Source organism: Dermacentor andersoni, chromosome 2, assembly GCF_023375885.2.
Source record: "Dermacentor andersoni chromosome 2, qqDerAnde1_hic_scaffold, whole genome shotgun sequence".
Classification (NCBI taxonomy): Eukaryota; Metazoa; Arthropoda; class Arachnida; order Ixodida; family Ixodidae; genus Dermacentor; species Dermacentor andersoni.
Genome location: NC_092815.1, coordinates 27,200,011 through 27,227,072, shown reverse-complemented (window position 1 = coordinate 27,227,072; position 27,062 = coordinate 27,200,011). Strand labels below are relative to the sequence as shown.

At 45.2% G+C, this 27,062-nt stretch overlaps 2 protein-coding genes across 6 annotated transcripts in view; both read left to right on the top strand.

Moving 5' to 3' along the window:
* The window catches only part of stc (nuclear transcription factor, X-box binding stc), a 41,568-nt gene extending 23,218 nt beyond the window's left edge, over window positions 1–18,350 (top strand). Inside the window, exons 8-12 of the mRNA XM_050189647.3 lie at window positions 1,999–2,241; window positions 4,156–4,340; window positions 9,363–9,564; window positions 11,596–11,741; window positions 17,877–18,350. Coding sequence (XP_050045604.2) covers window positions 1,999–2,241; window positions 4,156–4,340; window positions 9,363–9,564; window positions 11,596–11,741; window positions 17,877–18,114 — 1,014 coding nt within the window. The 3' untranslated portion in view covers window positions 18,115–18,350. The remainder of the gene's footprint in view (window positions 1–1,998; window positions 2,242–4,155; window positions 4,341–9,362; window positions 9,565–11,595; window positions 11,742–17,876) is intronic.
* Window positions 18,351–24,053: 5,703 nt separating this feature from the next.
* LOC126542537 (uncharacterized) overlaps window positions 24,054–27,062 on the top strand; it is a 129,616-nt gene continuing 126,607 nt past the window's right edge. For 4 of the 5 annotated variants that reach the window (XM_050189649.3, XM_055077320.2, XM_055077321.2 and 1 more), the window contains exons 1-4: window positions 24,055–24,291; window positions 24,614–24,656; window positions 25,333–25,414; window positions 25,662–25,782. In XM_050189649.3, coding sequence (XP_050045606.1) covers window positions 24,284–24,291; window positions 24,614–24,656; window positions 25,333–25,414; window positions 25,662–25,782 — 254 coding nt within the window. In that variant the 5' untranslated portion in view covers window positions 24,055–24,283. Of the gene's footprint in view, window positions 24,292–24,613; window positions 24,657–25,332; window positions 25,415–25,661; window positions 25,783–27,062 lie in introns of all 5 variants that reach the window. The other variant, XM_055077322.2, reaches the window with a different exon arrangement.

The following is a 27,062-nucleotide window of genomic DNA, read 5'->3' as shown; positions in this document are numbered from 1 at the left end:
ATCAATTTATATCTTACGTGAATTGGTTACATTGTTTCCAAGGGTATTACAAAAGCCCTACTCACATATTACTATTGGTGTACTTGAGAACCGTGCTTAATGCATTGTTTTTGTCTGCTTTAGATGTATGATTAGATGCAGTTTACACAATTGTAATGTTGTTTTCATTGAAGAGTTGCAGAAGAAGTTGAAGAATGCAGCTTCTTTGCAGACGACGGCGTCGTTTATCATACAGTTTAGTCTAAAGATGGCCAATTAACCTTAACCAATTTCCTAATACAGTAGAACCCGGCTATGTCGAACTCGCAAAAAAAAAAACTACTATCAGTTCGATTTAGAGCATAATTCGATATAAGCCTGCTAAATAATTGGATGTTATAAAAGCACATACCATTTATAAAATCACTTTATTGATGAAACTAGCTTAGTTTCGAATGAAATAGGCCTGCATTTTCTTCTGCTTGGGCAATTTCACTGCCTGTCAGAGCAGCTGAGGCCGCAACCTTCCGCATTCATGCAGAAGCACCGTACTAGTGCGGGCACACCAATCACCTCGGGGAATGTGGGCAAAGGGCCGTCGTTGCTTTCCTCATTGTGCCCACTTTCACTTGTGCTCGGTACAATGTTGGCAATGTAGTCTTCGTTTTCGGGCTCTCCCGTGGTGGGGACACCATCATTTGCACTCACAAACTCGTCAACGGTTGATTCCTCAACAGCTTCCGGACATTCTGACAGCTCGCTCCAAACTTTGACAATACCGCCGACGGCTTCGTCGCATTCATCAGAATTTACAGTCATCACCAAGCACGCAGAAGCCGGCACGGCTGAAGCAATTTCGGATGAACCACTCGTACATAGCTGTGCTTACGTGACGGGCGCCACGGGCACCGGGTCATGAATTTGACCGCTTTAACCCTAATCTTCCCCTTATTCTTCAAGATCATGCTGAGAGTGCTCATCAGAACCTTGCATGCTGCGGGGACATCCGACTTCTCACCGCGTTCGACCCGATTTGTGATTTTGAGCTTCACGACGAAAGGCGAATTCTGCTGCTTCCTCACGGCAACACTGCGGGAGAAGGCCCACAAGGCGCACACACAACGAACCAGAAAAGCAGCGAGACAACTCGCACTTTCGCCATCATGCATAACGAGGGCACAAGAGCCTCTGATTGGCTGTCTGAGCAAGCACTGTGGGCGGGCCAGGATCATTTTTTGCAGGGGAGTGTCGACGGCTCGTCCGAGGCAGCGCGGTCATGGTAGGGAGAGCGGTTGGATGGAGCCGCGCCGCCGGGTTTATTCGCCGCCGTGAGGGAAAGCCAACTTCTGAGGGCACTTTCCCGCCGCTTGACGTTTGATATATCGGGAGTTGCTGCTATTTTTGTTCGATGTAAGCGTAATTTTTGCTATATATATACTGATTGTAACTATACCGTGTCCAGAAATTGTTCGATATGTAGGACAATTCGATGTAAACGAGTTCAGTATAGTCGGGTTCGACTGCAGTTTCGTTTTCTGGAAATTTGAAGTTTTCAACAATTTTTATTAAAAATAGCAGGTCTAAATCAACGTTTTGTTCCAGCAGTCCCTTAGATTTTAGCTTTTACTTTTTAAGTGCAACACACCTCATCAGTTTGGTTCAGTTGTTGCCGAGGAAAACAATTTCTCTGTTCCCATATGTTTATATAGGAATGCCCTAGCTGAAGCTTCCTCTTAACAGTAAATCAAGTACCTGATTAGAGCTGCAGATGCATGTTGCAGATGCACATGCAGATCTCACATTAGAGATACATGTGCTCAGTGTCTGTGCATATGCAATGACAACTCACATGTGCATGGCTTTGTGCATATAAATATTGTTGCCATCTAGCATTTGTCCCATGCTCCTTGAAGCATTTGCACTAATTTCAGAAATTAGTGATGCACTGACTTCCACAAGCCTAACAGCACATCCATCAAACGCTTGCTTTCTGTCACTTTTGCTATGGCTTTTTTGCAGAAACGCCGGGCTGTGCCCTGTTTTCTGGAAGGCCTGTCTTGTGGGCGGCCATGTCTGCGTGACTTGCCCTGTGGCCAGCACCAGTGCCAGCAGACTTGCCATGAGGGCGAGTGTCGCTTTCAGGGTTCTGCACAAGTGTGTACCCAGCCATGCATGACACCGCGGCCATCGTGCGGCCACCCCTGTGGTGAGCCTTGCCATCCAGGTGCACCGTGCCCATCCACTTCAACTTGCAAGACATTGGTGAGACTTTGCTTGGATCAGTGACTTGAATTAGTCGTCACTTTGTATGTAGTGAGTATGTAGTGTAGCAACAGTGCCATGGTTGCTGCTTCACCAATACTGACTGCATACCTTTATCACTGAAGCTTGTATGAATGTATGCTTCTCAGTTTTTTGTGTGAAATATCCATCTCTAAAGAAAATTGAATTTCTCAGCAAGATCTTTCAAGTATTTTTAACTACTAGATGGGCTGAAAGTTGTTTAAAGATGTTACATGTTTGAAAGATGGCACACAGCATCAATATTGCTGGGAAGCAGACACTAGCAGTTCAATGTTTGTTCAGAAAGTATGCACCATCAGGTAGCTTTCATGCATACACATTGTGAGAAATGAGAAAACAGCCATATGCATCGAACTGTGCCCAAGATACACAATCTCATAGCTGAGCAGGGCTTGAGCTGTTGTTTTTAGCCCATAAACCAAAGCACTTTCAAAACTGTAAAGTGTGGTAGTTAGAAAAGGATCCTTGCAGTCTGTTTAATCAGGCTTATGGCACACTAAAACAATGTTTTCCATCTTAAGTGTCTGTATACTTGTTTTTTCACTTGTATGTAAGTACGTAGTTCTTGAAATAAATTAACAAACTCTCGTCTCGTTGATGGGTAGTACAGTGAACTCTCACTTGAGTGAACTTCAAGGGACCAAAAGAAATAGTTCACTTAACTGAAAGTTCGCTAAACTGAATATTCACTAGACCAACATAAGACATGGCATACAGAGTCAAAAGTTTGAAGTGCAATTCATGGAGCAAGAGACATGGCATGCATAGTGTTAGAAATGTGTGAAATTGAATTTGTACATAACAAGTACAAGGTTCATAACAGTTATAATGCTGCCTTTCTCACTTAGAAAAAAACTCTGTCATCTTCTTCTGCACTTGTACTTTTAAAGCACAGGAAGTAACAAAACTGTCCAAAAAGTCAATTGCCGTTGTTACTTAAAACTGGAAGGCTGAACGGAGCCGATGAAAAACACACCACGTGGGTCGTTTGTGTGCTCACACGGAACCGACGAGACTGGAAAGAAAGAGACGGGACGACCACGCCACGACTAGCCAGTCAGAAAAAAACACACACCACGTGGTTTGTGATGTGACAGATCGCCGCTTTGCTCTGGCGGCGTTGTAAGCGCCAGCAATGTTACTTTGTTCATGGCCTCCGAGATTACATGCTTGCTCATTTTGTGCGGGCAATCTCGGAGCCTATGCCTCGTTGCCGTTCGTTCTCCGCGCTGCCGCTTTGCCCTAGGGGCGCTGTAGCGCCAGCGACGTTACATTGCCGCTGTGGAGCGGCGGTTTGATGAGGGCGGGCATCGGTCGTGCCTGCAGTGCAGGGCGCAAAACTTCGTTGAACTGATCGTAAAAATAAGCCTTGGTCCTCTGAGCGAGTTCGTTAAACTGAAATATTCACTCTTCCGAAATTCATTTAAGTGAAACATTTTTGCATATAATCTATGAAAAAACTGCCGGGGATTTTTAAAAAGTTCGTTGTTCTGAAATATTCGATAAACCGACGTTCGTACAAGTGAGAGTTTACTGTATTGTTGCAGACATTTCATCAATTTTGCCCCAGGGTTATTTAGTACAGTTCAGTACTATCTCTTGAGTGCAACAGCATAGAGAAGGTAGCATCTTTCCAATTTTCCCGCCACCCAAGACGCCACTTCTGTCAGTGACAGTGCAGCATTGCACCAATGCTTGCTTAGTGAACACTGAGTATTCCTTCTTGTTATAGCCTAGGTTAGGTTAGAAAATCACACTGTAGAGAATATAAAAAAAAGTGCAGTACCAAGGAATGCCTGTGCAACTTTTAAATTGAGACAACAAAGCAAAGTGCCAGTGTACAGCAAAGTGCCATTGCATTCACGTGCACAGGTGAGTATCTCGTGTGAATGCGGTCGACGATCGGGAAAGCTTCCTTGTGGCAGCTCAGAGGCTCAGCAGCCGAGCTTCCACCAGCTGTCCGCATCCCTACTAGCCTCCAAGATTCAGGACATCCAGCTTGGAGAGAGTGTCGACATCACTCACATGGTCAACATGGCTCGAAGCAGGCCTTCCAGGTATGTACCTCTGCTTGCTGTGGTAGAATGTGTTATTCATAAGAAGGGTCAATAGCATTTTATCAGGGTGCTCCATACCCAGTAGTGATAGTGCTTTCACTCTCCAAGTGCAGTTCTGCCCATTTTCAAGAAGACGGGAGAGAGAGAGAGAAAAGAACATGAAGTACAATAAAAAGAACTGCTACCATATTTACCCGATTCTAATGTGGCCCCAGGCCTAATGTGCGGCCAACTTTCACGGGCTTAAAGTAGGAAAATAAATGTGCACCTCAATGTAATATGTCACTGATTTATAAAAGAAAAATATAGCATGCCCCCCCATGTTCACAATCGCAAAAATGAGACATGCAAAATTTGCCTTCACGGACGGGATTGTTTTGTTTTGAATGAGCTTTTGTAATTAAAGCGGTGTGGTCACCATTTGTGCTTCATTGGCCACAGATACTCAGCACATAGGGGCGGTATCCTCGAGGGATCACATTTAAAGCTGCAGTCAACAACCTCTCTTCCGGAAGCCCAATTTTTCGTACATGCCCTATAATTCGGACGCATTTGTGGCACCGCATATATAAGAACGTCTGAAATTTCCGACGCAAACAACCTTCGCCGTCCGATTTTCCGGACTTTTTGCCAAGACCACATATCCGAAACGGCATTAATCGAAGTCGCCACCGCCGCCATATGGATTATCTCGCCACTTCTAGCCAGCGCTCTCGCACGCAGATTCGCTAGCAGTCATAGCCACCATCGCAGCAACGTTAAGCGTAACTACTTCGACGTTCGCTACGAAGCTTCCTGCTGTTCGGTGCGGTGTTTTTCATTGAAACAATTCGCCACTGTTAGCAATCGCGCGGACTCCGCCTTTGTAATCCTCGCGAGTGGCGTCGAAGCTCGGAAAGCACGACTCGTTGCAAAAGGCCAGTTTCCGAAAGCCAGCTTCGCCTCATTACAGAAATGTTAGGCGGTGAAGCATATCAAAAGTGGGAAGGGGCAGTTGTCACGGGACACGGTACCTTTCCCTTAATTATACACGCGTTCAACCACCGTCTCCTATCACAGTACGAGCATCAATACGCCTAATACATGTACTGGCAGTCATTTAGAGCTATTTCGGACGCTCCTGTGGCGATTTGATCTCTTGGGGGCAGTAAAAGGCATGTATTCATTTTTTCGGACTGCCCGACTTTGCGGAAATTTTCGCGGCCGTTAGGCAGTCCGAAAAATCGGACGTTGACTGTATTACTATCAATTTCGCGAGACTCTGCATCGGACTTGTCGAAGTATGCGTCTGAAAGCATTGCCGGCACTGTGTGCAGATTGTGAGCTTGGCACAACGCCAGTAATGCTGGGGCCAATTACGCTGATGCATCCAGTGCCAAGTCACGCTAAATCTCGTGAGAGGGATAACACGTCCAAAGGTTATTGGCCAAAAATACTGCTCGAGGTCATTGAGCACAAAATGAATCGACGGCAACCTTCACAACATTGGCGATGACGGTGTGTGTCATGGCTCTGACAGTAGGCTGTTGCCAGTGCCGCGAACACAGCTTTGGAACTGTATCTAATCGTATCACGCAGGCAGTTTTCGGACCCATTTTCTCAGAAAGAAGGTGCGCGTTAGATTCGAGTAAATACGGTAAACCTCTCATAAAGGTTTGCCTCACTTAATGTTTGCTTTTTCCTGTCTCCTCACACATGTGCAGTTAATGTCAAAAGTTTGCAGGATGTGAGTTCTGCAAGAAAAAACAAATTTCTGCCCAGTTTTTTTTTTTTTTTTGCAGCCAGTTAGTCGCATGCACTAGTAAAAGTAGCAAATGCTAATTCCAGATGCTATGCTGAGACTGAAAAATTTTCAGCTTTTCTCAGATTCTGCGCCCCATAAGCTTTTGATGGTGACTGTATCCCTACGAATGACAACAGGCCGACACGTTTGTTGCAAATATTAACTTTATTACTGCACTCCGCAACTCTTCCCCCATGCTTTCCACATGCTGTCCATCTGCGCTCACCGCACCACACACACACACACACTGTGCACCACCTGCGTCTTCCTTCCTCTGTTGCCCTCGCGGGATTGAATCCCAGCAACGGCAGCCGCATTCAATGGAGGCGAAATGCGAGAACACTCGTGTACTTAGATTTAGGTGCAGGTTAAAGAACCCCAGGTGGTCCAAATTTCCAGAGTCCACCACTACAGCGTGCCTCATAATTAGATTGTGGTTTTGGCATGTAAGACCCCATAGTTAAATTTTTTTTCCTCTCTTGCTGCCACACACGCACTGCCTGGTCCTTCTGACAACTACAGTACACGGCACGCTGCCTCCCAGACCTGCGCCTTGCCTTGCTTCACCTGAAGCTTTCGTTCTGCTTACGCCGCCACTCTCTCCTCGCAGTATATTACTGCTGAAGTGAAGTATTTGGGATTCTCACCCGTGCTTGTGGGACAAAGGAACGACAACACAGTAGTGCAAACAGTCACAAAGGCATTTATTGCATCTTTTATAGACTAATGCCAAGTTGCTATCCACAAAACATGCCAATGGGCACGTGACAAATCAAGGAAGTCCTACTCACCGCGACTGGATAGCGAGCAAATACCGTAAGAACTTGCGTATAATAAGAACCCGCATATAGTACGAGGTGAAATTTTTGGGACGCAAAATGGAAAAAAAAAAGTTTCATCTGCGTATAATATGAATTAGGAAAACTCAAGGAAAACGTTTATTTAACTGGCACCCCGCACTCTGCAGAAGAAAAACTTAAAGAGGTTAGTTCGGGTGTTATAAGGTGTTAAAGAATCAGCGTGACAATGCCGTGTTCGACGCGCTGTAAGTGGTTTAACATAAGCCTGCGGGTGGAGGTACAAACAGTTCTTTTTAAGCAAGAAAAGAAATTCCAGTCGTTGTATTTTCCTGCGTAGCTGTAGCATTTGAATATTATGTTGATTCATTAGGCTAGTAGGAGAGTCACTCAGTCTATATTTAGAAAAAATAAACCTGACAGCTTTACGTTGGACCATCTCTAAAGCGTTAATGTTAATTTTCGTATAGGGATCCCACACAATGCATGCATATTCTAGTTTTGGTCGGATGAGTGAAGTGTAAGCCAGTAATCTAGTACCAGAGGGAGCTTGCTTTAGTTTGTGCCTGAGGAGACAAAGCTTCCTGAAAGACGAGTTACATACGTTAGAAATGTGGCTATTCCAGCTGAGGTCACTGGTTATTGTGATTCCAAGATATTTGTATTGGCTGACTTTGGTTAGCGGTTCAGAGTCGAGGTTATAGACAAAGGACATTTTATTTATTTATTTATTTTTTGTTATGGACATGTAAACTCTGTTCAATTCCATACCCCACCGATTGCACCAGGAAAGAATGTTTTGAAGGTCAGACTTAAGCATTAATTGATCTTCGTGGCAAGTAACCTCGTTAAACAACACACAATTGTCAGCAAATAGTCTAACTTGAACAGGATGAGAAATTTCGTTAGTGATGTCATTTATGTATTTTATAAATAGTAAAGGTCCTAGCACGCTACCTTGAGGTACTCCAGAAGTTACTGAAAGTTCGTTAGAAGAGTAATTATCAATTGAAACAAACTACTTGCGATTAGACAGATAAGCCGCCACCCAGTTAATAATATAGGCTGGAAGGTCTATCGACTGTAGTTTTCCTATAAGTTTATTGTGAGAAACAAGGTCAAACGATTTCCTAAAGTCTAAAAATAATGTCAGTTTGGCTTGACTTGTCAAGAGCACTTGCAGAGTTGTGAATAATTGTGGTTAATTGTGTTACAGTAGAGAAACCCTTCCGGAAACCATGCTGATGAGAAGACAGTACGTTGTTGTCACTTAGGAATTTGGTTATCTCATTAGCTATAATATGTTCGATTAACTTGCAACATGATGAAGTTAATGACATCGGACGATAACTAGTCACTAGGGTTTTGTCACCTTTTTTCGGTATGGGAACGGCACGTGCCGATAGCCAGTCTGTAGGAAGATCAGCCGAAGATAACGAGGAACGGAAGGTAACAACAAGAAAAGGGGCTAACACTTCAGCATACCTGCGCAGAAAAGCGTTCGGTATGTTGTCTTGTCCTGGAGGTGATTGAGCTTTGTGGTTCAGCAACATCGACACTACACCCAGTTGCGAAACAGTATCAGAGGTCGAGTTACATGACATGCTGTTAAGGTTTATACCATCATCGAAATTTGAAAAAACACTGAAAATAATTATTGAAGTGTTCTGCGATACGTTGTTTTCATATGAGGCCTAAGTTTTTTACGGAAAATATGTGCCTGTAGAGCGTTCATCAAAAGAAATGAAGTCAGCACACACCTGATGGCTGTTTGCTCCAGGAAATCTGTACAGTCACCTCTTGCACTTGTATAACTTGAAAGCTCTGGACAGAGAGGCAAACTGTTATGCTTACGCTCCAAGGCTTTCTGGCCATAGGAGATCTACAGGTGCAACATGATGCAGCTGGTGCTCAACAACACTCTTATAGCCAGTGGCTTTGTTTCTTTTTGACTAAGGCTACACATGTGACAGCTCTTATGAAGAAGTAAGGTGGTTGTGCATTGAAATAGCCTGTTTCCATTATTTTCTTGTTTACTATAAGAGTTTCCTTGTTCTCAATATCTGCAATCTGCAAAGTGTACTGCAAAGCTATCAGTTTGTTTTGAAAAGGTGAACATAGTGAATACAACCACTGAAAGTGAAATTTTCACAAAATTTGTGTAGATACGTGATATTTAGATGTACCATTCTGAGAATCAAATGCTAATTTCATTGCGTGGCATTGATTTGGGCAAATTGGAATAGCAAATCTGTGGTGGGCAATCAGTGCAACCATGTCACAAACAACCCTGAAAAAGCGCAGTCTGTGTCTTTTTCAGTGTGTCGCATAGGTGCTGGTTGCCTGCCATGAGTTTGCTTGTTGTTAAGCTTGAGATCAGTGCGGCAGACTAGCGATTAAATTTAAGCAAACATTCTTTTCTTTCTTTTCTTTTTAACCCAGACTGGAGTGTGATGAAGAGTGTGCTGTGTTGGAGCGAAATCGACGGCTTGCGAATGCCCTGCAGATACAGAATGCAGATGTGTCAAATCGAGTGGGTCCTCCATGCTACTCCGAGTTCCTGAAAGATGAGGCCCGCAAGAATCCATCGTTTATGCTCTCAGTGCACCAAACACTTACACAGCTGGTTCAAATGGCACGACAGGTAACATCTGCTATTGCAAACAAGTGTGTGCCTGTGCAGAGATCTGTGGCTTTTAACTAACTGATAATCTGGCAGCAGCACAGAGAAGTCAGACAAGACCCATGCTTCTGGCCCTCTTCACTTGTGCATTTGCTTTACCGGTACCTTTTTCTCTATATGCCATGTAATGGAATGTCTCATCAATTTGGGTGCATAAAAACAAAGGTTACGGCGCTAAGCACATGAGGATGAAGTGAGACACAAACAACACATACGGGCACCATGTGTCGTTTGTGTCTCACTTCGTCCTTGTCTGCTTACCCCCGTATTCAGAAATGCGTCTTAACTTGAAGCCCATGCTTGACTTGATTTAAATGACACCTTTCATGAACACACCAAAAGAAACGCGATGATCGTCTTGGGCGCGTTCGCACAAGGCGTCATTTATATCAAGTCAAGCATGAGCTTCAAGTTAAGATGCATTTCTGAATACGGCGGTTAGTGTCGTAACAGTTTTTTTTAAAAGTCATGAACCAGCTAGCTCAGCAACAAGTTTTGTTAAATTGGATGCATATTTTGTGGGGTTCTCCTCCCATGCTCTTGGGACAAAGGAACGACAACACAGTAGTGCAAACAATCACAAGGGCATTTATTGCACCTTTCATAGATCAATGCCTGCTAGCCGAGTTGCTATCCCCAAAACATGCCGATGGGCGCGCGACAAATCTAGAAGTCCGACTCACCGTGACCGGATAGCGAGCGAATATGTTCGCCCCATGCTGGATCCCAACGCCTGGTCATTCGCGCGTACAGTCACGTGAACGGTGGCGCGTTCGAAGGTGGCCACGCGAGACGGTCTCGCAGAAGCGTGGATCGGCGCACGCGCGGCACGGCACATCCGCACAGCTTGCTGTCCCGAACCAAAGAGGGAGCGCCTTCTCTTTCGGCGCTCAAGTAACCCCGCCTGTCGGCGGCGTTAGCAGCGCAACACTCGCGCCATCTCTCGTACTGCGCCTCAACCGCTCCGACCGCCGCGGGCGCCAGGCCACGCGAGCCATGCGGGAAAACAAGAGATCAGGGGACGCGTGAGAGTCGCGCATCCCCACAATCTTGCACTGGCTCATGACAGTGCGCTGTGCAGTGTAGCACTAGTGTACACAGCATGACTATGACATATTGTGTGTCGCCAAAGTGCACATGACATGAATGTCACACCTCTGTTCTTGTCATTGCATAAGGACCGGGTAGGTCACCATCTTGTATAGGGCCTAAGTCAGTGTCATCGTAATCTGCTTAGGACAAGAGCTGGCAGCATATTGTTGCTCCAGGCCAAGCCAAAAAAAGTCGCGCAGAGCCAAGTCGGGACTGTAAGGGGGACGGGGGACCACAGGGGTGTTGCTCCGGGCCAAGAAGTTGGTAACGATGAAGGACATGTGGCTAGGGGCATGACCACCATAGCGTGTTAATAACGTCTAAACATAGGCCAAAATAGCGTTTTTACCAAATTCAGGCTTTTATTTTAGAGTGCGGGAGCGTCACATAAGTGAAAATAAAATTTCAGAACATAGAACCTGTTAGTGAAAGTTCTATAAAAGTAATTCCAGGTTTTCTCCCCTGACCGTTTCTTGTGCAACATTTTACAATATCGACAGAATTTGTGCATTTTCACCTCGGTTGTATGGAGTAAAAAACATGAAGTTATTTTGTGAAACTGTTTTATAATGAAAGAACAATGTTCAGGCAACGTAAAACCAAAAATTTTGAATATATGCGCAATATGGTCGATTTTTGATGAATGTGTTCTTCGCACTTGGTTTTCCATAATTTCGTGAAATTCAAATGGCCCTCACGTGGACAAAAATTGTTTCCGTTCAAAATATTTTTGGGAAATGCTGTTCAAGTAATGCTTATATACGTGTTTCATTTCCTAATTTTTTTAGAGAAATTGTTTTTCCTGAGCGCCATGGTTGGGACAGTTGGCATGAAATGACCCAGCATAGAAAAGATATTAATTGTTGCTTGTAATTTTTTCTTTCTTTTCTTTGTAATCAGTCCAAGCAAAAGTTCCGCAGCCATTGCTTCCCATCTATGAACCGAGAGCAGCGCAGAGCAGTGCACGAGCTTGCAGAGTTCTTCGGCTGTGAGACCCAAAGCTATGACCAGGAACCTTTCCGCAATGTTGTTGTAACAGCCTACAAGTGAGTGCTATGTTTGTTTGTCCTCCTCAATGATCCACCTGTGTTTGTTTGCTTTTATTCTACTTTTACGCCTAATTTGGGGATGGGATTACTGCAGCGATTGCGGACAAAAGCAGAAAATAAAAATAACCATAAGTGCGCGAAGCTGCGCCAGAACAGCTTTGTCACCTTTGGCTTTGGCAAGTATCCGCAAAAGATTGCCAGCGAGGTGTAGGGTGTTGTGTCTTTGGTGTCAGAGCACGTGTAAAGGTAACTCTTGTATTATGACTGCTAGATGCCGCGAACAGCTGCACCTAATTAAGGGTACGTGAATAAAACTAAAGGTAACAACATTCTTCAGTATTGCCACCCGAGCCGGTGAGGGAGGGCAGGTGAGGAGGAGTTATGTGGTTGTGCTGGCGCCTTTTCCACGAAAAATTGCACAAACATACGCACACTGCTGGCTGTGCTGGAAGTGGAAAAAAGTATATTTGTTTGAAGTGTGGGAAGCCAGTCACATGGTAGAGATAGAGAGGGGATGAGAGAGCTTTGACAAGTGTAGGTGATCTAGAAGCCAGCCAAAGCTGGGAAGGAAGGAGATAGAGCATCACAGCAGTGAATGGGGGCTTAAGAGAGGGAAAGGGTTGTGGCGCTGAAGTGCCGTCGCCTCAGTCTGCTCCAGACCACCGTCAATTGCACTTCACTCCTCGTAGAGGCAGGATCTGTGCTGAGTCAGCTCCTGAACAACACTGCGATATTGTGAAAGTGGTTTAAATCTTAGATCCAGGACCTCAAAGAAGTTCGACGTAATGCTTATGCATTTCTCTCGCATTTACCATGAACTTACCGCTGAATTTTTTCTTGGTCATTGGTTTTTTAGTCACGCTGGCGCTATGACAGCTACGCTTGATCAAAGTGCACAGCCCTACGATTGCGAATCCTAATACAGTTAAACCTCGATAGAACGAACTTAAATATAACTAAATTCTTGATATAACAATGTATCTAACTTTTCATAACCTCTTGTCCATAGAACACCATGTATTTAGAACCTCCTTATAACAAAGTGTGTTTCTATGCGATTTCAATATAACGAAATTTTACTGCTGCACAAAGGAATGCCGAGACAATAAATGGAAACTTCCGCGGAGCAGATGGTCAAATGATTGAATTACAAGCGGCTGCTTGCAAATGCACCTCTCAAATCATGCGCCGTCAAAGTACAAAGTGGAAGTAGCCTTCTTGCCAAACACAGTAACTTCTGTGCAGTGCTAATTGCGCTCCTGAAACTTAATGCTTTGGAGCAGTGGTCGCAGGGATCGTTTAGTATTTCGAGCTGAGTAATTCTGCACCTTTATTCTGAGCTTAGCATTTCTGCACCTTTCGAAATTAACAGCTGTTCGTTTCAAAAAGGTGCAGAAAGGGTGCAGGGATGGTTTATGATTTTGCTGTACCCGCTCCACTGTCCATGCCAACTTGGTGCAGGCGTACAGGTGCGAAGCAGCAGCGACGCAGATGATGCAGTGCATGGGAGGAAGCACGTTTAAAACCCCACTTACGCATGTCTTATGTGTCTACGCAAGTGTAGTGTGTATTTACGTCCCAGTAGCCGGTCATACCTGCAGTGCAGGACCTCTCAAACATACGCAGTCCGTGCACATTAGTCGAACATAACATAATGCCTGCACCGCAGCATTCATTTTGAGTGTCGCACTATGCCTGCACCGTAGAAATTGAGCTGCACTATTTCTGAACTTCTCGTGAACTGCCGTGAATTGGTTCACAGTGGTGCAGGCGAATCGAAAGAACCTGCAGTAACATGATCAAGTGCTCGTGTGCAGAGGCACAGTTGGAGGGAGTAAGTTGGCACGTGTCTCAGCCGTAGCTGCTCTTGGCTGTAAGCGCTGTTGAGTGCATATGCAGCTGCACACCCTGCTTTAGAGGTAATGTGCCATGTGTGAGAAGAGTGAGCGTGCTGAGACGATGTGGCACTATGTAAGCCGTCTTCCCGCGCATTTAGTATTGGAGGTTGCGTAATCTCAAGCTTCGGTGACCTATTGGAGTGAGAGGCAGACGAAGCATTTGCTCCCCGTTGCTGCTACTTTTCCTGATAACGTCGTCCCAGTGCAGGCAACGCTATAAGCCGCGAAAGCGGAGTGCACGCGTTAGCGTGGCCGGCTTCGCTTAATTCTCACCGCCGATGTGAAGATGTCCTCAGCGTACGTGGCATGAAAGCCGTATCCTTCGTCACCGACTCCCAAATTTATCAAAATTACTTGTTTTCTCATTCCAATTTGCTTTCCTCGATGGGCCGATAATTTGGGAAATTCTGCGGCCCCTTTCAGTGTAAGAAAAATCTATTGGCAACTGTACTTATTTGCATAAAAGGTCAAATTTCAATACAACGAAGTTTCAGTATGACAAAGCAAATTTCCGATTTTACCGACTTCGTTATATCGAGGTTTAACTGTATTGCTGTGTGTGCGTGATCGCTGCGGTCAAAAAGTGCAAACTACCTGCCGTGGTTGCTCAGTGGCTATGGTGTTGGGCTGCTGAGCACGAGGTCGCGGAATCGAATCCTGGCCACGGCGGTCGCATTTCGATGGGGGCGAAATGCGAAAGCACCCATGTACTTAGATTTAGGTGCACGTTAAAGAACCCCAGGTGGTCGAAATTTCGGAGTCCTCCACTACGGTGTGCCTCATAATCAGAAAGTGGTTTTGGCACGTAAAACCCCATAATTTAATTATTTTTTGTAAGTGCTAACTGAGAAGGCAAGTGGCGAGGGAAGGTGCAAGTGGTAAGGAGGTTTGGAAAAAGAGTGGTCAAGAGAGAACTTTCACTCCGTTTAGCTTATTGAGGGGGCTTACATCCAATCACAAAATGTGAGCTTCAGATGTCAGGGTGCTTCTAATGAGTCTAGAGAATGGAAATGCTTAGTCACTAAGTTGCAGAATCTTCGTTTGAGCAAGTTGTCATTGTCACATTACTTAAAAATATCTTGTAATAAACTACTGTGGTTGTGGTTTTCAACCAATTCCAGCTCCTTCACAACTTCTGTTGCAAGACACTTCCAGTCACCCCACCAGTGCCTAAAACAATATTACTATGAAAAATGACTTTAGGCTGCTTCTCAACACTTCTTTAATGCTGCAGAATGCAAGAATTTGTGACCGTTACCCCACTTCATTATAATACTGCTCTAAATTAAAATTTGCATCCTCCAGACTGCTCCAATAATAATATATATATATATATATATATATATGCTACAGACTGTTCCAAAATCAGAATTTGTCTGCTCCAATCTGCTCTAGAACGAAATTTCATCTGCTCCAAAATGACTTTGGGCATTGCCACCCCTGCTAATTGTTAAAGGGACATTGAAGAGGAATGTATTAAGGTAAACTAGGATTGGTAGATAGCACCTCAGAAGTTGCAAACGCGCAGGTCTTACCATGACCTGCAGTTTTGTGTGCTGGATATTAGTACCAGAAGTGAAAAGACAGGGAGCAACATCACTTCAACATTCCTGCATCCTCTACTTATCACATCATAGAGTTTGGCAACATCCGGCTGAGATTCCGTCACTGGTAATAAAGTAAGAAGATTATTTGCATTGCATTTGAAAAATAATCAAAGGTTCAATATGGGAACTTTCATTGTTATTGCACTATGTACAGTACATGCTTATGGGGACTAGATCGACACTGAATGGGAACGAAGGTGCAAACTGACACCAAGAAGCGCGAACTACCAACTGGCTTAACTACCAACTACCAGCTACCACCACGTGCTGAAAATTTTCCAAGAGGCACGTAAAGGCCTTGAATTCATGTATGAACAAGAAGCGTCAAAGATACAATTGCTGGATCTAAAATTAAGTCTTGAATGTGATAACACATGTTGGTCCTAGCAAGAGGAGAAAAAAGAATCTTACATTGCGACTCGGGCCACTCGAATGTTATAAAGAGAGCAATTTCCGAATTATGCATCGAGCAGGCAATTAAGAAATCCTGACACCATGCAATCGCTGAAAGTCTAAATAGACAGATAGTTAAAATTAGGAAAGGCGGCTACCTTGATTACATGGTAGTGCAAATTGCCAAACAGATTCTACTGCAAATCAAAGGCCAGAAAAACCGTAGAATAAGAAGAGCAGAAATAGAACTAAGAGACCGATCATTTCGCTTTACATGCACAACTTGTCACATCACCTAAAAATGGTCGCTGAAAGGCGTGACATCACAGTCCTCTTCTCTGCACCGATGAAGCTCAAAAGCTTGTGCAAGGAAGTAAATTTAAATGAGGAGTGCACGAAGGAGACATGTAGCGTGAAACATGCGGTAAAGTTTGTAGATTGTCAATGCAATGTGATATACAACTCTCACTTTCATGTTCCAAGAAATCCGTGGGGAAAATGGGACGTTGTCTCAACGATAGGCTTAGAGAACCCTTATACATGTTCCAGCAGGTAGCTGTTTCTATAAATCTCGCCATGCACTTTAGAATGTGCAAACCCATGCCAAACTTTGAAAAGACAGCCGTTACCGCTAAAGAAAGAGAGGAGATGCTACAGAAATTCTGAGAATTGTCTACTAATGAGTAAGCCTAATGAGTAATGAGTTCTTTGGCTCGGCTGTTACTTCGCTTCTACTTACTTGCTTTTCCTAGCTTATGCATGTCTATGCATTGCCTTTCCGGTGACAAAGAAATGAAATCTTTGTACTGAACAGTGTGGAAATGAGTTGCCAGGAAGCTGCATGGCCCCTTCAAAGTGATCGTATCAACAGGGTCGTAACGCCATTGCAACCGGATTCAGCACAGCTGCTTTTTTCCCTTGTTTTAAGCATAAAATGCTTTTAGCTCCCATTGTCAGTGACCTTCAAGTGACCTTGAGCCAGAGCTGTTAGCCGGCCACTTGAGAACATCTGGGCAAGTTGAGAGAACAAAACGAGATCCCCCGGGCAACCAGTCAAAACTTTAAGAAATGTGGTCTCTGGCCCTCAGCCCTTTGTACAGGACTGCATTACATACGCTAGTTACTGCCCTAACAAGTTACAAATGAAATCTCGGCTGCGGCGGCCGCATTTCAATGGAGGCGAAATGCAAAAACGCTCGTGTCCCGTGCATTAGAGGCACGTTAAAGATCCGGTGGTGGTCAAAATTAATTTGGAGTCCCCCGCTACGACGGGCCTCATAATTAAGTTGTGGTTTTGGCATGTAAGAGCTCAGAATTCAATTTATTCTTCTTCTAGCTGGGCAGTGCACTCTGTCCCCCTGGCGTCTTTTGCTGCCATTCGTGCGGCCTTCAGACGGTTTTCTTTTCCTAGCTGGGCAGAGTCCATATGTACCAGTGCACAGTATGGTGTAGTGCGGTGGGGTGAGGTGTGCCGCTGCAAACCTGTACTACGCCCATTTTAAGCCACGGCCACGGCATCGGCGCTGTTCTCACCCAACAGCAGAATGGTACCGAGTGCATGATAGCTTACGCCAGTCGTCTGCTGTCACCTGCCGAGAGAAATTACTCCATCACCGAGCGGGAGTGCTTGGCCTCTGCATGGCTGCATGAGTGCATGACCTCTGCACCCCCCCATAAGAGCGGCCACTGCCTTCCCCTCCTCATTCGCTCTCCAGACTGTTCATAATATTGCTGGGTAAGAGGTAGAAGGCAACTTCGAGACATTTGCATTGGCTGACGCTGCTGCTCTCGTGGTCGCCCCAGTGACATGCGGAGATGCTAATTGACACTGTTGGTGGCTCCAACGAGGACGAAGAGCCATGTGAAGTGCCAACTATGGTGCAGATGTGGGAGTACCTACGCCTGCTGCGAAACAAGGTTGAATGCATGGGTGGCGACCACAACCTTGTGGTCAAATTAGAGCAGGGGTTGCTCGCACCCGGTAAAAATTTGAAACAGCCAAAGCTCACTGCCTTTATGCACCTGAATAAAGTTTTGCTTCACTGAGTACATTGTATTTTGACTTCCTTGCAGTTGTGGTGCAATTAAAGCTCGACTGCTTTAGCTTTTCTAAAATGGTCACTTATATAGAATTACTGCTTATAAAAAAAAAATTTTCGCCATCCCACTGACTTCGTTATAAAGAGGGATTACTGTATGTGAAAAAGTGAGTTATATCTCTTCCTCTTTGACAGAGACCGTTGCCGCATTCCAAGTGGCAGTGTGGTTGCAGTTGTCCAGAGAGAGGCGGCGCCCATTCCACAGAGAAAAGGACCTGCACCATTGCTGCAGAGTCGCAAGCGCATAGATGCAGTTACTCCTTTGAGCATGCCGTTGCCTTTGCACTCCAGTCAAGGCCAGTCTACATCCATTGCACATTCCGAGACAGCACCAACTTCGACTACATTGGACTACTTCAACTACAACTCATGATCTACACCTTTACAGTTCCTGATACATGCAGAAGGGAGCACAATCCTGCTCCATAAGCTTACAACGAAAACACACTGATGCTGACAGTGTGATGCAGGGCAGCTTCAGCTGAAAAATTTCATGCACACTTATTGAGTTTTATTATTTGCAAGACATCTTTTTGACTCTGACCAGTGCTTTTCTGATGAAGTTTATTTATGTTGAGGATGAACTCGTGAAATAAACTGTTTTCATTAGTTTTTGAGCTCTTATTCTGGTTCATATGCCATGACACACATTTGTTATTTCTGGCAAGGTGCTTTGTAAGCCAGAAGAAAAATACTTGCAGCTAAAATCAAGAATAGCTGTTCTCTATTTACACATGTGCTACTGAAAAATCTATAAGCCATTTCTTATTGCCTTCTTGTCTCTCCTATGTTGCTGTTTCAAGAAACTAATTTGGAAGCTTGCATGCAGTTGCATAGTCAAGTTGGCGTCTTTCCCCAGCAGAACTTTTCGAGCACATGGCTTTGAACAGCTGGCGAGATATATGTCATGCAATACCATATGTGAACTGTATTAAAGATGCTTTCATAAGCGTTCCTTTAGTTTAAAGTGAGTAGAAAGTGAAATGTATTTAACTACACTGTTAGGTCACACTTGTGGAATGGAAAATAAGTCAGTCTTGGTATGTGTGGAGGCTTGGTGTATAAGAGTGATGATGTACCCTTGAAATTCTTGCACCGAAATTATTGTACATCTTGGTAATGTCTGGTCAAAGTGACTGCAATGCAGGAGATGCTCTTTCTACAAATGCATCTGCTTTTCATCCTTTGTGCTACAAAAAGAACTTGGAGGGCGCTTAAGCTTCAGGCTTCACGCTTAAGCTTTAGAGTGGAATGCGATATCGTTTCGGGCTTGTTAGTACCGACACCGTATATTTTGCGACACTGGTGTTCCAATCCCGGTGGCAGTGCAGGGCAGTGCAACAGATCATACACCTATGCGGCAGAGGCAACAAGCAGTGACTCATTAATGTCTCATACCCTCATAAGCAAGGAAAAAGGGGTTTGTGTTTCTGCATAACAAAATTGCATTGTCTCGTATATTCAAATTACAATCCAAAGCTTTCATGTGTGTAGGTGGTGCGTAAGTCGGACTTGGTACCAATTTTCTGACACATATCACTTTGAGAAATTTGATTAGTTCAGTAACGCTTATGCGCAACACAGAGGGCCTGCGGGTTTGTGATTCGGGATGATTATTTCTGACGGACAACACCACCGACGGTGGATGCCAGCACTGGATTTTCTGCGACATGGGGGCCCTTAATGCGTTAATAGTTCAGTTCCTTACATGACCAGCCACAGAAAATCTGGGCCAAGTGCAATGGCGCAGCCAGGTGGGTCAATTCACCCCCCCCCCCCCTTCTTCTTTCCCATGGAACGGAAAGCTTCAGGAGGTGGGTGCCAATAGACCCACATGGATGAAAGAGAAAGCTTGAGTGTGAAAGCAAGGCACGGGCTAGTGGCAGTCCAAAGGGGGAGGCGGTGTTGTCATGTCACTATACCTTGAACTTGAGTTTATCCAGTTTTCCTGAAACCGCTTTCATGTCTATAGTAGGAGTGATTCCTTGCCTTCTCAAGTTGCCTTTTTCCTATCCACCCCCTCTGTATGGCAACTGTGAGCTAAGAGTGGCAAGGCTGTTCAATCGTTTTGCAACTGCGTCGGTTCTACCCATTCTCTGCCTCCTCTACCCCCCTCTCTACCATTCTATCTAGCTTTCCGTTGGACTTGGATATAGTAGAAAGGTAAGCATTGCAATTTCTACAGTGCTTTTGCAGGTGGTCAGAGCTAATTGCAGGTGTCAAGAGGCTAATGTGGCGATCAACGCCCAGGGAACCCCAGAGAGCATTGTGCACATTTGACACAGTGCAAAGGTCCGAACATGTTTCTCAAGTCTTCTTTCCTCTCTGCCACGCTCCTTCCATGTATATATATGCACACTCTGAACCACCCCCGATATGGTGTGCAAGACAACAGCAGTGGGAAAGTTAAAGGAAGAGGCAAAGAAAGCTTCGCTTTAAAATATGACAAGAATGAAACACCTACAGTACGCTGATTTACACATGGCAAAATATATCAAGGACAGAGGTGCTGGGCCAGGGAAGCTAAGAAACCACCACAACAAAGTGGTGGCAGGGCAAGTAGGTAAATGGCCTCGAAGTCCACGCAGAAACAAATATAGGAATGTTAGCAGCTGCCATGCCATTCAACAAGCCGGTAAATGTTGAGTAGTGTGACGGTGACTAATGGGAAAGAGTGTTAAGAAGGGGAGTGTAGTGCGTAAAAGGCATCAAGAATGAAGTTAGCGGATAATAATGGACATAGGGGGAGCGTCTCGTCGCTGCCCAATCACCTAACACCAGGCAGCTGTGGCCAGTCGCCTAGCTGAGGCTCGCCTACCCCGTTGTAACACGTGCTGCTTGCTGCGGGAAGCCCATCCTAACTGAATGTCTCAGCAATTTTCAGAATAGACTGATGTCGGGAGACAAGACACTTTCAAATCTCTCGGAGCTAGTGGTCCTTATTTTACTGTGAACAACAGATGCCATAACTTTCACAAAGGCTTCTAAATAGGAAGTAGCCCTACTTCGGACTGTCTTTCTCATCAGTTCCCGAGTGGGATCAAATAGCAATATGCATCGTGTGATGACTACAATACCATGATTGCAAGTTACTTTCAAACAAGCAGAACAGCAGGTCACCAAAAGTGAGTGAAACTTGCATCATATGACACTATCGAAATTCCAGCACAGAGCTTTGTTGCTGCATTTTTAAATCTAGAATAATATATAGCATGGCCACAACGCCAAAAGGGCAATGAGAAATAGCCAACTTGCAAAATAATGTCTGCCCTCTCCCATACGTAGCCGTACCACTCACTAGAAGATCTGGCTGGAAAACAGTGGTGATCTCCACTGTTATTTGGGTTGCAACAAGTCTGGCCTGAAACAAGACACACGGTAGTACGCCGTCTTGCTTTTGTATGGCCCCGTTTTTAGCGCTGTTCGTTTTTCCAAGTCGTGTACCATCTAGGTCATCGACATACATTATATAAATGCATCAACTCGTAAACAAAGTGTTAGTTTTTAATATAATCATTTTTAAAAATAGCACAACACAGGTGTCACACGGCGCTCTTTTGATCGCGACCAAACCCGATCAGGATCAAATTTCTTGGTCGCGATGGGTTCCTTTGCGCAAGCTGCGATCGCGGTCGAAAGTTCCGATCCGGATCGGGCATGATCACGATCGGAAGTGATCATGTGACATCGGTATAAAGATGTAGCAACGATGATCATCGCACAAGTGATGTGAATACGCAGGATATATTGTTGTTTGTTTAAAAGGAGAGAGATGTGCAAACACGTTTGCTTTCACTTTCTCTGCGAAGTTACGCAGTTTTCCGAGCGTCCATGCAAGGGTGCCGGTTCTCTAGGTGGAGCTACGCTCCGCTCGCATTCGTCGTATGCGACAAGTCGTACACGACGCGCCCATACGCGCCGTACGATGACGCCTCCTAGCGGACGCTTCCAACAGTACACGCGGGAGCAGTAGCAGACGACAACCCTTTGCAGCAAGGATGGCTGAAGTTCGCGGCTGCGATTTCTCCTTTGTTCGGGTGCCAGGCTGCTTCTTCTGCGGTGACAGCTGTAGGGAAGATGCTGACCTCTGTGCGATCGGGTATGATCACGATGTTACCGGTGTTTGGGACAACATGGTCCACATACGTGCAAGGTGTGCCCCGCAGACAAACGCCATGAACCCCATTTACATGACGTGGAGCTCATGTTGACTAGGCGATAAATATTGTTGAGTGATGCGATCTCTCGATGGTTTTCTTTTTTATTCTACCCTTGCCGCAATGCTGTTTCTGTACCTGAATAATAAGCACCCGTCGTTAGTGCAGACTTATATCAAACAAACCCGCACGGTGCAATCTCTGCATATGCCGTTGTGATTTTTCTGCCGATGAATACATGTGACATCGCCGAATAACTGCAGTCGAAGTCACCTCAAGAAGAGTAATTGCCAATTTATTGATGGAAACGCGTACACTAGCCAACGAAGTCACCAAACACACGGGTTAATAAAAGCGCGTGTTAGTGCTGTACCGCCGATGCATTTCTGCTGCATACGTACGCCGATGAACTACCGTTCCCGCTGCAGTTTGTGCAATTTTAAATTCCCCAAGAGAGCTGCTTGGAAACGTACAAAGCTAAAGACTGACTAACTTTTCAGTATTTTTTTATATTACTAGAGAGAGGTGCCACATGATATATTTAAAGGCAGAGCAGCGCCAGTCAAAGTAGATGAGCGCTGGCGGCAAGCCCCGGTTTAGTCATTCAGTTGAGTACAAAACTCACATGCAAGACGGGACTACGTTGTGAAACAAACAAATCACTCGGCGTGTTAAGTTTGCTCAGGCAGCATCGAGGTGTGATGACTTCCCAAACGGGACGCGAACTTTTCAGCGAGAAATGGAACAAAAATACCATATGCAGCAGCTATTAGCAATTGTCGCCCTGAACTACCTATTTTCTAAACACATTTCCAAAAACGCAAACAATATCTAAGATGCCCTAGGGCGAAAAGAATAAAGCTGTTAAAGAAGCACTTCCTTGGTATCATTCCGATAAGACACAGCGTGATTTAACCATTTACAAACAAGGCAGGGTGAAAACTTCGCAGCTCAAAAGAATCGACAAGAGTTATGCATGGAGCAACTAGCAACAGTTAAACATGTGCGAAGCCACACATAAAATAGATGTAAAAACATGAAGTGCGCAACAGCTGGTGCGAGGATTTACCGCGCCACATGAAACCAACAATTTCAGTTCTTGCAAACTTCAGTAGCTTTAACATACAACGCAATGCGCTCGTGCAGTCGTGCTGCCTAGCTAGCGCAACGCGGTAAAAAAGCGGAAAACAATTTATAAGCGGCAAACAGCATTCCAAACTTTAGCGAAATGCTTTTAAACCTCATTCTGCACTGCAGAAGAACTTCGTTGCTCACGCGTCTATGATCGAGTGGAAACAAACACCGACGAGACAAAGGAAAGGATGAGAACAAAAAATTTCCCTTCGAAGCGACGATCCATTTTTGCTCCCGTTACTCCCGCTGATGAGGCTTTGCCGGGGATGATTAGAACCGTATCGCCGGCACATTTTCACCGGTATTTGAGCCCCCCACCCTGCAACAATTCTTCTTCGACATTCCCTGAAGCTTTGGCCACCCCACACGTGCGAATGGTGTTTCCTATCTTGCTCTGAAAACGTGAATAAGACGGAGACGCACGATTAGCGACACAACAAACTACGGCGCGCGCCAGGCTCCTCTCCCGCGTGTTCTGCGCAAGGCCGCCACCAGTAGCGCGTCCGTCGGCGTGCACGGCGCGTTATTCTTTATTCTATGTATAGTGCTATCGTGTATAGGTGTTCTGTGGTGCTATCAGCTGTCGGCTCGGGACAGTCTTTACTGTCCTGCCTGTCTCAACCCAACCTGACACCGTCGCGTCGTATTTATTCACGTAGTACGGGTGTCACACGGCGCACTTTTGATCGCGATTGGCTTCTTTGCTCAATCTGCGGAAGGGAGCCGATCGCGCCCGATGATCGCAATTCTCGACCGCGACTGGCTCTCTCCTCCTGCAGTGCAGCCATAGAGAAAGGTGCAGCACGCGCGGGAGGGAGCCATCGCAGTCCGACTGATTCGATCGCGATCGATCGAATTCGATCCCTATTGGGCTTACATCCAGTGTTTTTATTTTTCATGTGCAGCTGTTATGACGATTTACAAAATAGTTAATTAGTCGCAAGTATTACCAACAATAAATTTGGCATTTATATTGCATTTGTATGTAGCGCCATTTCTCTCATTTACACGTTGCAGCACGGTAGCACGCCTGTACGAGTAGCTGGGCCGTTTGACTATGGCGTCGCGTCTCTGTTGTACCGTTATACACATGTGAATTAACTTAATTTTAGCGAAAACTAATTACTTTAAGTGACCACTACAATGCTTCAATGTCAGACAACAGGCTTGCGAGAAGTTCAAGCAGTCATTTAAAAACAACCACTCAAACATCATCAAACTCGTCGATCTGAAGCCTAACTTATCACAGACATGGCAAGGTGAGTGCCCGCACTTTCAGTCAAAGCGAGAAGGATCCATAATGTCACGTATTTCAGTTGCGTTTGTCTTTTGTTTTCTTTATCAGGATTTAATATCAATGCAGTTCTTTTTTTGTATAAGTAGCTGTACACTTACGGAAGGCAACTTAACAACTAGGCGGTAAACCGAGTAGCCGAAAGCTAGCCGCCTGTTTGCCTTGATTTCCTTACATAAGCTTTGTTTACGCGTTCAATCTGTTAAATGTGTAGTACTTGATGTGGGCGAGACGACGTGCAGGCTTGTCTTACCTACTTCAACTGAAAATGATGTTTGTTCTTGCAGAATCGCCGAAGATGACATTTTGGACGACGACATTCAGGGAAAGGTGAGGATCGTAACACTGTTGGCAACGCTCACAGCTTGATAACGCTTTAATCTGCTGTAGTGCCAACTTTGCGCAGCGTGCCGAGTTATTAGGCGGCAACCTGTAGCATCGCGCGGGCCGTGAGCGCGTGGTGGCAAATGGCGCTCGCGGTATCGCCCGATTCAAAACAAAACAATCGGAGAATGCAGACCACTCGGTCTCACATTGGCAGAGATGCAAAACGCCGCCAAGTCAATCACCATAACAAAGTGAAGTCATCGCGTTTATTAAATATTTTTATACGTTTGAATTTCTTACCTATGACCGCCTTCCTGCATCGGCATCTCGTGAATCTTGGCGTTATTAGTAGCAACCTCTGCATTATTGTTGTATGTAGCAGACGTAAATGTTTAATTGGCATCGCAGCGACTTTCGTTGTGTAAATAACGCAGCTTGCCGGTTAAACGACGCAGACGTCATATTCAAGCAAGTTGAGTGTCTAGTATGCAACGCGTAATGAATTCGAGGCATTGGCATAATTATCTTGGTTACAAATTGACACATGTAATGACGCATAACCGTCGTGCTTCCACTTTTCCACAACGTCTAACCTTCCAGGGTCACTTCATTGCTACAGAGCAACATCTAGGCAGACTATTGCTACTTGTTTATGCTCATGTGAATTTTTCATTTTCAGGATGACTATGAGCTTGACCTTGCTGACGAGGATGCATTACTTGGTTTGGATGAGGATGAAGCACGCTCATCTGGCGGTTCACGTAAGTGATCTCTACCTTCAACCACATTTCACATCACCGAGAATCGCACACAAATATGAAGGCAAAAGGGGTGTAGTGCATGGTTGGTAAGTAAATCAAAGCTGTTCCTTAAGTGCAAGCTGATTCAAAATGTTATGTCTACTTTATCTCATTCTGTTGCAAACTTTGCACATCCTGTGTTAATAAATGCTTCTGCCATTTGCTCAAAAGTCACCGAGATGTGTCTTGTCGTCACATTTAATTGCAGGTGATCACGCAGCAGAAAATGTGTCCAACATACAGTATGTGGATGAGGAAGGAAACCCTGTGGCAGTCCGTGATGGTGACAGCCTTGAAATAGTAGAGGAGTACAGCTACAGTGAAGAAAGGTGGGCACTGCGATCACATTTATGATGTTGACCCAGAAAGTTGCATATAATGAGAGGGTTTTAGAGATTTTTACTGTGTTCCTTTTGGAGCTGCTAACAAATTGGGGAGAGGCCATTAGCTATAGCCTGCTAAATATGCTGGTTCTTGTTGGAGCTCTGCAACTAAGCACCTTTAAACTTTGTCATTGTTTCGGAGGGGAACCACCTGGGTATGCCAAGCACTGCCTTTCTGACCTCATATAGTTCAGCTGTCTTAAAGGTGTGGTGACATGATACTTTTGACTTCTCACTGTTTTGCTTTAAACAAAAGTCCTGATTTTGATACGATTCCTCACTTGCACTATGCCACAGGCTAGACAACGCTCTCTGGCACAGCGCCGAACTGATGTTCATGTTGATGTGGCCTCACGCGCAAACATGCAGGGCGCTTGGAGGTCGTTGTTCCGATCTCTGAGGGTTGTTGTTCTGCCAGGCCGCTCGATGGAGACGACGCACCGCCGGGTTTGCGCGACGAAAAGTGGAAACGCTACGTTTTAACCGATGCGTAGGCAATAAGCTGGTAAGGTTTATGCAGATACAAAACACATTATGTTCAATGGCTGCTGAGTCAGGGATCTGACTTTACTACTTTTAAAACGAAACTACTGTTTAAGCGGGTACGGTTTAACGAGGTTTTACTGTAGACGCTTATACAGTGCAGTCCACTTATAACGATACCACATATAACGATATATCGGTTATAACGATGGGTCGACATGAGAGTGTCATTTTATGCATTAGGTCTATGGGGAAAAAACCATTTATAACGATAGGTTATTCACCGCATATCGGATATAACGATCAAAATTTTGCCGTCTGGACGGCGTTTTCTGTGCCAAATAATCGAAACATTTGCGTTGCTTAGTTCCCTGAAACGAACGATGTCGAGACGAGGCAATGTTTACCTCCGTAAGCTCGTATCTGCCGCCATTACCGCATAGCGCGTCTCGCCCCGCCCGCGCACGAGTAGGCGCAGCCGACGTTGGCGCAGCGCGCCACAAGATGGCGCTAGCTGCTTCATGCGCATCGGCCACAGTCGCTCCGATAGAGAGAGAAAGAAAAAAAGAAGCGACAAGCAAAGCGGCGCGGTGGCGCCCGTCCCGCGTCTCTCTCGCGATAGCAGGCTGACGCCACCGAAGCAGCGTGCAACAAACGGTTCAACCCAGTTCGAAGATGGCGCCGACAAAGCGCAAAGCTGTGTCGCTTGACACGAAGATTGATATTTTGCAGGACTCTCGATG